Source organism: Canis lupus, chromosome 5 (genome assembly GCF_003254725.2).
Source record: "Canis lupus dingo isolate Sandy chromosome 5, ASM325472v2, whole genome shotgun sequence".
In the NCBI taxonomy this organism is placed as follows: domain Eukaryota; kingdom Metazoa; phylum Chordata; class Mammalia; order Carnivora; family Canidae; genus Canis; species Canis lupus.
In genome coordinates, this window is record NC_064247.1 from 28,884,250 (window position 1) to 28,898,330 (window position 14,081).

The 14,081-nt window shown below is 40.1% G+C and overlaps 1 protein-coding gene across 1 annotated transcript; it reads left to right on the forward strand.

Moving 5' to 3' along the window:
* The first annotated feature begins 1,556 nt into the window (after positions 1 to 1,556).
* Positions 1,557 to 12,746, forward strand: MMP13 (matrix metallopeptidase 13). Its single transcript, XM_035716234.2, has 10 exons — positions 1,557 to 1,718; positions 1,808 to 2,049; positions 2,733 to 2,881; positions 3,044 to 3,169; positions 5,079 to 5,240; positions 6,783 to 6,900; positions 7,892 to 8,025; positions 9,025 to 9,184; positions 10,916 to 11,019; positions 11,890 to 12,746. The coding sequence occupies exons 1-10, from the start codon at positions 1,602 to 1,604 to the stop codon at positions 11,988 to 11,990; spliced, it is 1,413 nt and encodes a 470-aa protein (XP_035572127.1). The 5' UTR covers positions 1,557 to 1,601; the 3' UTR covers positions 11,991 to 12,746.
* Positions 12,747 to 14,081: the final 1,335 nt, after the last annotated feature.

The window sequence follows — 14,081 nt, forward strand, 5'->3', positions numbered from 1 at the left end:
AATTTCCTATAAGCTCAGTAGATGAATCAAACTTTTTGGTTATTATCATTTAATCTAAAATCAACTGCTGTTTGTGAAAGAGTTTTAAAACAAATTATTGTTTTGTGTTGCTGGTTGAGCCCAACTCTAATCTCGAACTCATTGGAAATATTTATTGTAAGGATCTGTTTTTGGACAAGGTGTAATAATTGTCCTCCGCCGATAGCTTACATTTCATAAGCTTGTCTGGTTCCGTCTGAGGCTCTGGCCAACTCAGGTGACAGCACGTCACTCAGATGTGGAATGCCCCCTCCCTACCCACCCTAACCTGTGCTCCACTCCTGTCCTTGTCTTCTTGTGTTCCGGACCTGAGCTGCTCTCTGATTCCTGATCACTTAAATTAACTTCATTTTCAGTCATTCAATCTGAAGATCATGACTTGTATTTTCTATCCATTTACATCTATGCTGGACCAAAGATGGCATTCTGATTTCCTGGTACTAAATGTGGGATGTTCTGTAACAGACTGGACGCCCCTCGTGGATGATTTTCCTGAGTTTTTGGAACTCAGGTACATCTACTATTCAAACTTCTTAAAAGTCAAAATTAAGAAACTTGAAGTTGGCCAAGAGCTTACCTAGACCCTAGTTTTCCTGGTACTTCCAGGGGTGTGGGAACAAAGCAGCTCCATTTTTGAGAAAATTTCTGAGAATTAATGGGGTAGAAGCCATACTGGATGGTGGTTAAAAAGATGAAGTCTTAAGTCTACTGGCTTGGAGTCAAATGCTGACAATATCATTTATTAACTTTTGACCTTTTATTAGAGGTTAGTATTTAATTTCTCTGTGCTCAGATTATTCTTATGTCAAATGAAAACAAGCCTTCCAGTAGCACCTCCTGCTTAGGCTACTGTACAGATTTAACGAGATCATGCCTTTTAAGCCTAGTAATCCCCGGGTATGTGCTAGCCATTATATTGTATTCCATATAGGCTCCTACCCCTTCCTGAACCTGTGGGGAATCCATGGAGGATTCCATGTGTATCGAGAGTCACACCAGGGCCCTGTGGGTGTGCCCTAGTATCTGAGCCTCCAATCTCGGGCTTGCCCCAATTGTTTGGCCCTCAGGTACTCATGTCTCCTTCTGTAATCGCTCTAGGGAAAATGATGTTCAGAAGTCACCAGGTTCTAGATATTCTAGAAGCAGGACTAAGTATCTCTTTAAGGAAGTGAGAGCATCATCTTGATACTCTTGTCTGAAAAGAGTAAAAGTAGCTGCTTTTCTACAGAGGGAAAAATATTTTTGCCCAGTGAAGTGAAATATTACTACTCTCTGCTTCTTCCCACAGTATCCATAAATATGCTGAGGCTGTTTATTTTGCCAGATGGTTTTTGAGACCCCGCTGAAATGAGAGATGCCCTCATTTTATATTTCCCTCAAATTCTACCACAAACCACACTTTCTTGGGAGGAAAAAAAAAAAAAGTCGCCATGTAAGCATGTTTACCTTCAATAGACTAGGAAGCGGGAACTTGTCCATAAAGGATGAGTCACCACTGCAGGTCTATAAAAGTAAAGGTGCTTGTCTGGGAGAGACAGCAGGCTCCAGGCACAACCACCAAGATGCTCCCAGGCATCCTGGCTGCCTTCCTCTGCTTGAGCTGGACTCAGTGCTGGTCCCTGCCCCTTCCCAGCGATGGTGATGATGATCTGTCTGAGGAAGACTTCCAGCTTGCAGAGGTAGAGTATCTTGCTAATCCCAATGGGGTGTTACATCTCACCAATGCCTTTTTTCTTTTAAAAGTAGGCCATTCTGGTCTCTTTTTCAGCGCTACCTGAAATCCTACTACTATCCCCTGAATCCTGCTGGAATCCTGAAGAAGTCTGCAGCAGGCTCAGTGGCTGACAGGCTTCGAGAAATGCAGTCCTTCTTCGGCTTAGAGGTCACTGGCAAACTTGATGATAATACCTTGGACATCATGAAGAAACCAAGATGTGGGGTCCCTGATGTGGGCGAGTACAATGTTTTCCCCCGAACTCTCAAGTGGTCCAAAACGAACCTAACCTACAGGTAGATCAGAGGCTATCTTTCTTTAATATTTCTTAGTTTTGAAAATAGTATTAAATGCCTGATTTTCAACACAAGCTATAGATGACAGAACATGTTTGGTCCCATTTTTTAAAGGTAGACTTTAAATATTAAACTAGAAATTAAATAATTCAAGTAATAATTTTAATACTATTGGTGAGAATGCCTCATGACAGCTATTATTGTTACGTTAACCCAGCATTATTTTTTACTGGAAGTCTCAAGTATTTTTTTTAGAAAAGAAATAAAATAAAAAACAAAAGTAGGTATAATAAAATTTGCAAATGTACTACATGAGGCATACTTATTAGGAGTGCTTAAAAATGTAGAGTCCTGCTCTTTCTAGGAACTTGACAAAGCTATTTCATTTAGGTCATAGTGATACAATTCCAAACTTGTATGTAAGTTTCATTAAATATCTGAATATTTTAAATGCAAGATTCTAAGTGATCAGATATTTGGAGATACTCAAATGTCTGATTGAACTCATTTTGTTATCTTTGTATGACATCATAATTAATAAGTACTTTGAAACAATGGACAGCCAGTAGAACTTTTAGAGGAGCCATTGAATTTTTGAGTTGAAAAGCAGTATTCCAAGAAAATATATTCTCAAATAGCTTTCTCCTTCCAAAAATGTAATTGAAATTTTCTCTGTTGAATAGGATTGTGAACTATACCCCTGATCTGACTCATTCTGAAGTTGAAAAGGCATTCAAAAAAGCTTTCAAAGTTTGGTCAGATGTGACACCTCTGAATTTTACCAGACTTCATGACGGCACTGCAGATATCATGATCTCTTTTGGAACTAAAGGTAATGATGCAGACTCATTTTTTTTTACATTCCGCTCCCTAATTTTCTCCATTCTTTTATACCTTCTTTCAGTCATTTATTACTTTTTACAGGATTCACCAAGCATTTGTGCCAGACACTAATGGATATAATTAGATTCTTAACTCTTGCTTTTGTGTGTAGAGCATGGGGACTTCTATCCATTTGATGGACCTTCTGGTCTTCTGGCTCATGCTTTTCCTCCTGGGCCAAATTATGGAGGAGATGCCCATTTTGATGATGATGAAACTTGGACAAGTAGTTCCAAAGGTAATGTTTCTTATAAAGGTATGTTTCATAATTTCTACATTAGGTTAGATAGTGATCCCATGGATAAGAAGTTAAGAAGCATACTGTAAATTTTATTTGCCAACTGATTGTATTTTTCAAAAAAATTAAAAGTTGATCTTATACTCATTAGTCTCTACAAGTGACTTTTCTACAAACTTATGTGAAACATTAAAAGTGAGCAGTTTCATTTAGTGGCTTGAGGGATACTAACTAACTTGAATTAGGACCAACATGTTCTTCTGTCAATCAAGGGGTTGTTACTGTGGATTACACTTTGATGTGTTGAGGAGGTATAGTTTATTACACATACACATCTAAAAACTATTAGGGCTGAATAAGCAGATCATAGATGAGTTGAAATAGGTTTTGTTTCCTCGACAGAAATATTAACGGCACAAGTGCAATCAGTTTTCTGTTCTCTGTTATATGAGTTCCTTGTTTCAGATGTGTCTATGTCACTGATTTTTAAATATCATTCCGACAAAGCTAGATGGTGTCTTACTCCAAATAGCATGAGACAGACCAGATTATATTTGCAAAAGCAAAATGAAACTCAGTTTTGAATGAATTCAGTCAGTATTTGAATCCTCAAAGCTCAAAAGAATTGGGAATATTAATTTAGGAAGAAAAGCCAGATTGTTCTAACCAGGATGTAACTCTGGAGCTTTACTGACCCTTGGTTGTGACAGTTAGAGGTAGTCTTCATAGATAGCTAATTTTTGTTCTTCATTTAAACAGAAGAATTGTTTTTCTGGGCTTGGCTGACCAATGCCTTGGTTCCAATGCCCTTGATGTGTCTTTGGAAGAAAAGGTGAGAGATTATATATTTATGTTCTGAATATTACACAGGTAAGAATGATTTTAGGAAGAAAGAATAACATCAGTATTGTTAAGATAGAGCCATAGTAAACCTCAGTTTTAGGCTCCTGCATAAATTCTGGATTTGAGATATTTAATTGAAATGAATGAATATATTCACAAACAAACCATGATTGATTTTTCAGTGGAAGGCCAAGAATGGAATCTTTCACTAGTCATTTCAATGAAGACTTGCTTGTCACTTAGATTATGTGAGCTCTGATTTCTCTTATGGTCTCCATCATTCACTAAGTTAGTTATGCATTTTCTCCAGGTGTGGGCTGTGATAGCAAGTGGTGTCTAAGGTCAAAGTGAAACCACTGAATCCAGCTTCCATGTGTTTTCTTTTTTAAAGCTTTTATCTTTTTCTCCTTCAACTTGAAATAGCAGTATTAGGAGGCTTAGAAATGTGTAGAAAGAATGACTAGAGGAAATAATGTAAATACAGCAACACAGTAGTCTTCTAAAATGGAGGAAAGTTGGTTAATCATTTCCAGAGTTTCTATTTTTTTTAATTTTAGAGTCTAGAATATTCTGAAAAGGATCATTTGGTTGGGATTTGTTCCCAAGTAGATTCCCAGAGACCCTATTTAGTACATGCTCCATACCTGGTCATCATCCCTTTGCATGATGCCTCTTGTTCAGATGATGTTCTAGAAACACCCCTGGTAGGACCACCCTGTGTGGCTTCCCAGGAGTCCTCTTTTGGCCTCCACTGACCACTTCCCTCACCTGACCTGAGAAAACATCAGGATTACTAGTGTCTCCCATTAGATCCTCATTGATTTCTAATTATCTGAGAGCAACCTATTAATATTCTAATTATGTAGGCAGCTAGAATCAAAGAGAACATGAAACTATTTATCAGGATTAAATCAGTGTTTTGAATCTTCCTTCAAGCAACTGAATATTGAATATTAATTAAAAAATAGTGAAATCGCCAAGAAAGAGAGAGAGGTGAGGAAAATAGCATTCCCTCCATTAGCTGGTCACTGCCTTGCCTTCTCATTGTTGCTTTGTTCTCTTACAGGCTACAACTTGTTCCTTGTCGCTGCCCATGAGTTCGGCCACTCCTTAGGTCTTGACCACTCCAAGGACCCGGGAGCACTCATGTTTCCCATCTACACCTACACGGGCAAAAGCCACTTTATGCTTCCCGATGATGATGTGCAAGGGATCCAGTCTCTCTATGGTAACTCTTAATTTATCAGACTAGAAACAGAATAGATATATACATTTATTTTTCAAATTTATTAGTGAATTTATCATTACCATATTGCTGTTCTGGTTCTGTTATTTTTTTAAAAAGATATTCTTTATTTATTCATGAGAGACACACACAGAGAGGGAGAGAGGGAGAGGCAGAGACATTGGCAGAAAGAGAAGCAGGCCCCAAGCAGGCAGTCTGATGTGGGACTGAATCCTGGGACTCCAAGGATCACGCCCTGGGCTGAAGGCAGACGCTGCCCAGGTGTCCCTCTGGTTCTGTTATTAAAACCTGAGAAGACATGCCCATTTTTTCTTTCTGAATCAGACTACCTGCTCAAGTAGAAAATATTCTATTCTCCAAAAATTTTGCAGATTCATATTTGTATTTTATACCTTGTAAGATATGTTTGATTCCCTCAAAACACCTCTGACATAAGGAAGGAAGATATTTTCTTCCCCATTTGACCAATGAAGAAACCACACCATGTAGATCTTACCTAGTATAGCTCTAGTCCCATGGTTGAGAGTGAAGGTGTGGTCTTCATCAGCTTTTATAAATTCTGGATATTCCTTCAACTACATCAGTTTGCCACAGTAGAAACTGTTTAAGTGGCCTGTAGTAACTTTTACTCAATATCTACAATGACCATTTTAAGAATCTCTTCTGTTTTTTTCTTCCAAATTTTCAATAATATTTACCAAATAATTAGACCTCACCCCAAACCAGCAAAATTGCCTGCCACTAATATAGTTAAAGTCATCAGTGCAAACACTTCTAGAGCACCGAGCTCAGAAACCTTACTCATGCCCCTGGGCCCATCACATTTCCCTCTGGACTGAAATCTACTATAGCAGCAAGTGTAGATTTGGGCAAATGTTTTGTGTTTCTTGTTATTTCTACAGTATTGTGACCAAGGGACTTGATGATAGAACTAATATGAACTAGGTGGAGAAAAGGTAGCTCAGAATTTTTTACTCATGTGAGCCAGTGGAAAGCTACAAACTCGTGGCAAGGCACGTCAAGGTTGCTAAGGCCTGGCTGGTTCCGATAGCGGTGGTACTGGGGTAAATTGGTGAGGCAAAATGGCAGACTTTTGCTATTTGGTAAAAGAGGCAAGAGATAGAGCAGAGGTGAGGACTCCCTCAGGGATGATGTGCCACCAGAAATGGCCTGAAGAGGAATGTGTCTCTCGAGAGCAACCTGCCCACAGCTTGTGCCAAGCATGGGGCAGGTTTCCTCTGAGTCTTGCTCACATTCCCACTCCCCATTTCTATCACCAACCTCAAGAAACCCAAATCTGTAGTTGAGAAGAATCTCAAAGGGTCTTGAGGATGAACGTGGGAGGAATAGGTCCACCCCCAAGAGCTTGATAACACTAGAGGAAGGAAGTAGGATTACATGGGGTTTGGATCCTGTTGTAGAAGCTGACAATTTCCTGTCCTCCCTGGAGGGGACCCATTAGCAGGGTCGAGGCATCAGGGAGGCCAACCCCATACCCTTTTCACATTTGTTTCATGACTGCAGGCCCAGGAGATGAAGACCCCAACCCCAGACATCCCAAAACACCAGACAAATGTGATCCCTCCTTATCCCTTGATGCCATCACCAGCCTCCGAGGAGAAACAATGATCTTTAAAGACAGGTACTCTTCATATTATTTTACACAATCTGCATGTCATAGACATTTGTAAAGTTCTGTCTGCAAATTTCCAACCATGCAGTCACATTTCCAAAGGTGAAGTTAATGGTGAAAATAATAGATCTTTGGGTAGTTTGGTATTTGTTTGTGTTTTTACATGTTCCAGATGAAATAAATCACTGATGCATAAACACTTTACTTTTCACCAGGTAATCTTGGCATGATGCAGCTTCTCTTTACAACTTTGGTTGTATTCTTTGTTATAAAGATAACCAAATGAATATAAAAATCCAATTTATTTATTTAAAAACACAAGTATCGAAATCAATGACCATATCAGTAAGTTGTTACAGCATCCACATGAATTCCTTTTGGTACGGAAAGACTTTTGTTCCAGTAATATATGTGGGAATTTGAGAGAATGAGTGCTTTACAATCTAAACCTGTGGGTTCGGAAAAATGAAATATGAATTTTTCACTCCTACATTGTTCTAATATGTTTATTTGTTCATTTGTTCACTTACTCATTCATCAATGACTTGATCCCTTATCTGTGTGCCAACAGCATCCCTACCCCCTGCTCCATTAGAACTCTGATTACACTGTATCTCAGGTGTTTTCTCCTGTATCTGTTTCCCTGGGCCATGAAATCTTGGAAGACCTACTTTTGGTAACTCCTGTTTTTTTTACCAGAACCCAACCCAGTGCCTGGTACATTTGCAAGATATGCCAAATGGAACAAAGCATGGCCTCAACTCACAAAGGCCTAGAGGCCTTCAAAGATTCCATGAGACTTTAAACCTTACTACTTTAGGCTAGAGTTGGGATAGCAAGAGCTTGTCCCCCTTGCACTGAATAGGACGTGGGAAGGAGTGATAGGGTATGATTGCTCTAACTTACCCGTGTGGATGTGGAGACAGGTGGCTAGTAGGATGGATAGTATTTGCACTTCAAAAATATGACTGCAAACTCTGTATTTTTACTTGTGTGTTAGATTCTTCTGGCGATTGCATCCTCAGCAGGTGGATGCGGAGCTGTTTTTAACAAAATCCTTTTGGCCGGAACTTCCCAACCGTATCGATGCTGCATATGAGCACCCCTCCCGCGACCTTATCTTCATCTTCAGAGGTGAGCCTTTCCCTAGCGAGGCCTCCCTCATGTCCAGGGCAGGCAGGGGTGAACTTGATGCTGCCAGAGTCTTAGCAAAGTGACCACTTCTGAAAAATACCTCAATTAAGAACCAAGCATAACAAAATAGAAAGCAGAACATACCTGGAAACTTTCCACAAAATGTCTCTGAATTTGACAAGTAAAAAGTCTGCATTATTACTTGTCATTACAAAGCTACTATTTTTTTTTCATTAGCAATTATGTCAGTTTTTTCTTATTTCCTCTTAAAAATCATTTGCTGAGCAAACATTATGACAATGTACCTTTTGAAAAAGTTGAAAAAATAGTATCCATAATTCTCCCCCTTGTGAAACATCAATTTATTTCATTTCCTCACTTTTTTTGTTAGTCCTTCACTATATGTAATATGTATTTTAAAATATTTATATTCATGTTGTGTATACATTTTCATATTTTACTTGTTCCTTTGACATAATATTATGGACAGTTCTCCAAACTGCTACTCCATCTTCATGATCCTAATTCATGATGACTACATAGCATTCTACTGGCATTATTTCTGGTGTTTGACTATTATAATTAATGCTATCATAAAGTCACTTTCTATCTGGAATAAAATTTGAGTTTTCAGTCTAATTTACTGTTACACCTATACTGCTTATTCATGAAGAAATTTTAGTATACTTTTCACTCAGCTCCAGATTAACATTAGGAGGTAATAAGTTGACTAAGTATGATATTTGGTTTGTAATTATACTCATAATTAGGATATCAGCATCTTAAATCTTAACTTTTGTTTGAACAATGCTCATATTTCTATGCTTCATAAACATGTTGACTGCAAACACTAATTTATTTCTTTTTTTTTTTTTTTTTTTTCACTAATTTATTTCTAAATGTATAAAATGAGTCTTTCTTTGTTAAAGTAAGTATCTATACAATGTGAGTCCTGATATATTCCCTTGGATAATAAAACCATTCTTTTACTTATTCTAGGCAGAAAATATTGGGCTCTTAATGGTTATGACATTCTGGAAGGTTATCCCCAAAAAATATCTGAACTGGGATTTCCAAAAGAGGTTAAGAAGATAAGTGCAGCTGTTCACTTTGAGGACACGGGGAAGACGCTCTTCTTCTCGGGAAACCAGGTCTGGAGGTATGGCCGCTGTCTTTCCCGGCACATCACCTGTGTCACGTAGGCCGAGCAAGTCCCATGTGACTCTCACTGGTTTAAGTCTCTAATGTGTTACGTACAATGGCAAACCAGTCATGGATGTCTGTTCCGTGCAGCCCCTGGAGGCAAGTTCTCAGACAGGTGCTTGAACAGGCAAGAACACACATCCAGCGCTCCCTTCTTCAGAGCCAGTCTTCTTTTCTGGCTATTTGTTGTACGTCAGCCCTGCTAACCCATTGCTTTGACCTTGACATCTTCCTTCTCACCGGTCCTGCTCTTGAGTCCTCTTTCTTGTCATCCCTCCTAATTTACACGTGGCCCCACCTTCTGTGGCCGGAGAGGACAACAAAGTAGGTGCAGGAAAAGACAGAGAGAGAAAGAAAGAGAGAGAGACAGAGAGAGGGAGAGATAGAGAGAGAGAAGGCCACCACTTCCAGTGTCTGCTCATCCCCCAGAGAGGTTGCCGGAAGCTGCTGGGCCACAGCCCCCTTTTGAAGGACAGGTGAAGCTGGAATATTAGGAAAATATGTAGTTATGAGGGCAGCTCTGACACCAGAGCCCAGAGCCATATGAGAATATCTCATACGAATCTCATACTCGAAATGTTTACAATAGAAACTCCATCTGTGCACGTGTGCACACACCCATACACACATTCCTTTATAGTCATCTTTGCCATTTGACTTCCTTATTTCTGACAATGACATTCACTACCGCCTGAATACTACAACCAAGTTCTCCTGCTGCTCCAGTCCCCATGCCCTATACAGGTGCATGGTTCGGTGAGGGTGTATGACTTCCTAGATCCCAAATACACTGTACCTTTATCCCCTCATGTGACTGGAAGGTCTTTCCCAGCATCTCCCCCTCTTGAAATTCTACTTCCTGTTCAGAGTACCTGGAAAGACCATTGAACCTCCAAGTCTTTTGGATCACCCCATTCCCAACCATGTCTCTTCTTACAGGCTCTCATGATACTTTACATCTCCTGGTCATGTCGCTTGGCTTCCATTGCTTACTGTTGCCATGTATACATGTCTTACCTTTCTCCACAGTTCAGTGGTTCTTGCCTTTTACCTTTTGGAACATATCTCAAGGGTCAGAAACTCTCATCAGTAATAGTAGTACATGATGGGAGGCTGTTCTAGGCTAATTTCAGGATGTGTTTGGTTGGCTAGGGTGTGCCTGTGTGCAGGGGGGTGGACTATAGAACTGAAGCTATGGGAGGAGAGAGCCAAGAGAGCCATGCTCCCCTTCCCAGCTTCAGAACCACCCTATGCCCTGATAACTTTTTAGTCCAGAAATTATACGCCAAATATTCTTGCATCCATTTCTGCACTTAGCAAGTTGTCTCACCTGTGGTGAGAGATCAGTATTTAGTTGTTCAATGAACAAACATGTATTGATTTGGGTCTAAGAACACTTCCTAATAATACACTTTTATAGCAGATATGCAATTTGTGAAATGGAAGTGAGCTTGTAACTCTCTCTACAGAGATAACGTTTAGGCAAGTCAATAAATGCTTAGCAAGCACCCACTGTGCACTCAGTGTCATAATTCCTAATTTGAAAAAGTTACCAGATATTTTAAATGGACTTAACATTTTACAACTCTTGTCAATTTTGAAAGGTGTCATGATCACACTGTATCATTTCTAAGATAATTTCTAAGAAATACAGCCTACTTAAGAGTTTCTTTTTCTTACTACATAGCTATGATGATACTAACCAGATCATGGATAAAGACTACCCCAGGCTGATAGAAGAGGACTTCCCAGGGATTGGTGATAAAGTGGATGCCGTCTATGAGAAAAACGGTAACAAGTTCCATCACATTAACCTCAATGGGGGGTTTCTGTAGCCCCTCAAAATCATTTCCCTTATAAAGCACTTTTACACAGGACTTAGAGGTACTAATAAATATATGGCAGTTAAGAAATTAGTTACATAGGCAGCAAACAAAATATAATACACTTAGAATAAATGATGATGTTGCTCAAATGATTGCTAATTCTACAAATAAGAGATGCCAAACTTTAAACACTATCCTAATTATTTTTTAAGGTTTTAATTATTTATTTATTTTAGAAAGGGAGAGTGGGGGGTGGCAGAGGGAGAGACAGAACCTCAGGTAGACTCCCTGCAGAGCACAGAAAGAAGCGGGTCTTAGGACTCCATCTCATGACCCTGAGATCATGACCTGAGCTGAAATCAAGAGTCAGATGCCCAACTGACTGAGCCAGTCGGGTGCCCCAACATGGTCTTGAATTACGCTTAATGATGTCAAGAGGCAAAGATTATTGCCATAACTTAAATCAGAGGTAGAGTGGGGAGTCATTTATATAGAAAGACAGATGAGTACTGTAACTATATAGTCATTTTTGCTTTAATATGAAAAGGGACATTTTTCCAAACTTAAATAACTAACATCAACATGTGGCATCAAAACTAGGACTCGTGGTAAGATGACAACTATTTCAGGGTGACGATTCAGGAGACCTAGGAAACTCGTACTGCCCCCCCCCCCAACTATAAGCAATATGTTAAGACATGAGTAGGGTTTTAGACACAAATGTTGGCACATTAAAAAACCATGGGATCTCACAGGTTGTACTTTTCATGTGAGCTGGAGTAAACTCTTAGTGTTTTCAGACTCTGAAACTTTCTTTTTGGTCTTTTCCTTGCAGGTTATATCTATTTTTTCAATGGGCCCATCCAGTTTGAGTATAACATCTGGAGTAAGCGGATTGTCCGTGTCATGCCAGCAAACTCCCTGTTGTGGTGTTAAGTGTCTTCTAAATACTGTTATTTAAACCCTGGAGAGCACGGCGATGATACTTCCAGTGATACCAGGTGTTGGGGGCGGGGACATTGGGGCAAAGCTTAGTTCTGTGAACAAGCTTCAGTAACTTATCTTTGAATAGGCGGTGTCCGTACAGCTGTATGTGGCTGGAACCACAGGAAGTTATAAAGTTCTGGAATTCAGTATCTCTAAGGATCACCTAACTCTTGCGTGACACACAGGAGCAGCAGTTGACAGTGTTTCCCATAACACAAACAGGACATCTGGTGTGTCAAAGAGAGTTAACATAATGTTTAAATATATTTATAAGGAGTCTTTTAAAAGGCATAGAACTAAGTCACAGTTATGTAATTAATGAATCATCTTTATTAAAAAGTATAAAATAGTATGAAAATGGAATTTACGGGAAGCACATGGTACCATGAACAGGCAAAAGCCAAAGGGAAATATCTGTACTAAAGGTATTGTGGTTTTGCACTGAGGCTACTTGAATGTCCACACCCCACTTCCTACAGACACTGGATCTAAGTCACTCCACATGAGAGACAGAGCCCAGTGCCGAGGACAGCAGATGTGACCCGTGGGTTCATTTTAGTTCTCACTGTTGACAATTCCAGCGCTGCTCACAAAGAAGAATTTTTTTCACATGCTCTAGAAGATGCAGAGATCCTGTCTCTTTTTGTATTCAAACATTGCAGGTCTTCCAAAAATATCAAAGAATTAAAATATCTATGACAACAATCTAAGGCCACAGCATCATTCTTTCATAAATCACCTGGTTCTCTGAGACAAAAGGTCCTACTCTAGCCTTGTCTCACCTAGAGAATTGCTTTCATTGTTCATTTCACTGTGGGTAGACAGGCTCTTTTCTGAAAATATAGACTATATCTTATAAATTGGAAGTATGCTAACACGGAGACCTCCAAAATAAAGAAAATATCCCGCTAGACTGCAGGCCTCTCAAGGATGTGGAGATGTGCTCCTTCCTCCCCTTGCTCTGGTCCCAGCCCTGGCATGGCCTACCCTTAACCTGCTCAGGGGCTCACAGAGCATTAGAGCTGCCATGAGCTATCTTGGTCATACTGGGACATCTCATTCACAGAAATTCAGGCAAAGAAAATAAAGTGTGTTATATTTGCAAGATGTGTTAGGAAGCATCTGTACTGTTTAAAATAAAAAAGAAATTTTCAACAGACATAATTATGTAGTATGTTTTGTCTTCTGGTATAAGTTTAGGCTTTCCCCACACAAAGAGTGTCCATTTAAGTTATTCCTTTTTCTTGCCCATATTTTTCGATGAATGTGGTTCACTCACTGTTTTGTTTGTTTGTAGAATGACTAAATTCGGGATTTAGAAGTAACTGTCCAGGCCATGTGAGCAGGAGCCCTGGTGGGGTTTTTCGGCCTCATGTGACAGGCCAGCTTCCCCTGGTGGGGTCCACAGCCCCTTACACTCTCCCCTGCTGGGACCTGGAGCTCCTCACACTCTCCCCTGCTGGGAGCACTATTTGGATACAAAATGGGAAGAGTGCTAGCTCGGGAGCAAGGAAGATTGAGTTCTGCTGTGTACCTTGTGGCTCTTGGGGCCTGCCTGTTTTTTTTTTTTAAGATTTTATTTATTTATTCATGAGAGACACACACACAGAGAGAGGCAGAGACACAGGCAGAGGGAGAAGCAGGCTCCACTCAGGGAACCCGAAGTGGGACTCGATCCTGGGACTCCAGGATCATGCCCCGAGCCGAAGGCAGCCACTAAACCACTGAGCCACCCAGGGATCCAGGGGCCTGCCTTTCTTAAGGTTTAATGTGAGACTATCGCAATTTGGGGAAGCTGGGGAAATATAGGGAGGCAGAGCACTCACAAGGAAGGCAGACACTCCCCAGGAAACTTAGGGCCCACTGAGCTTAGGACTAGGTCCCTTCTGCTTTCCTAAACACTGCCATCCCCAGACATTTAGTCAGTGTCTGGTAAAGGTCAGGCAGCTGAGATGTCGAGATGAATTAGAAGAACTTGCTCTTTACCTTTGAAGAACTTCCATCCTACAATGGAGGCAAAATGATTAAAATTTAGTAAGT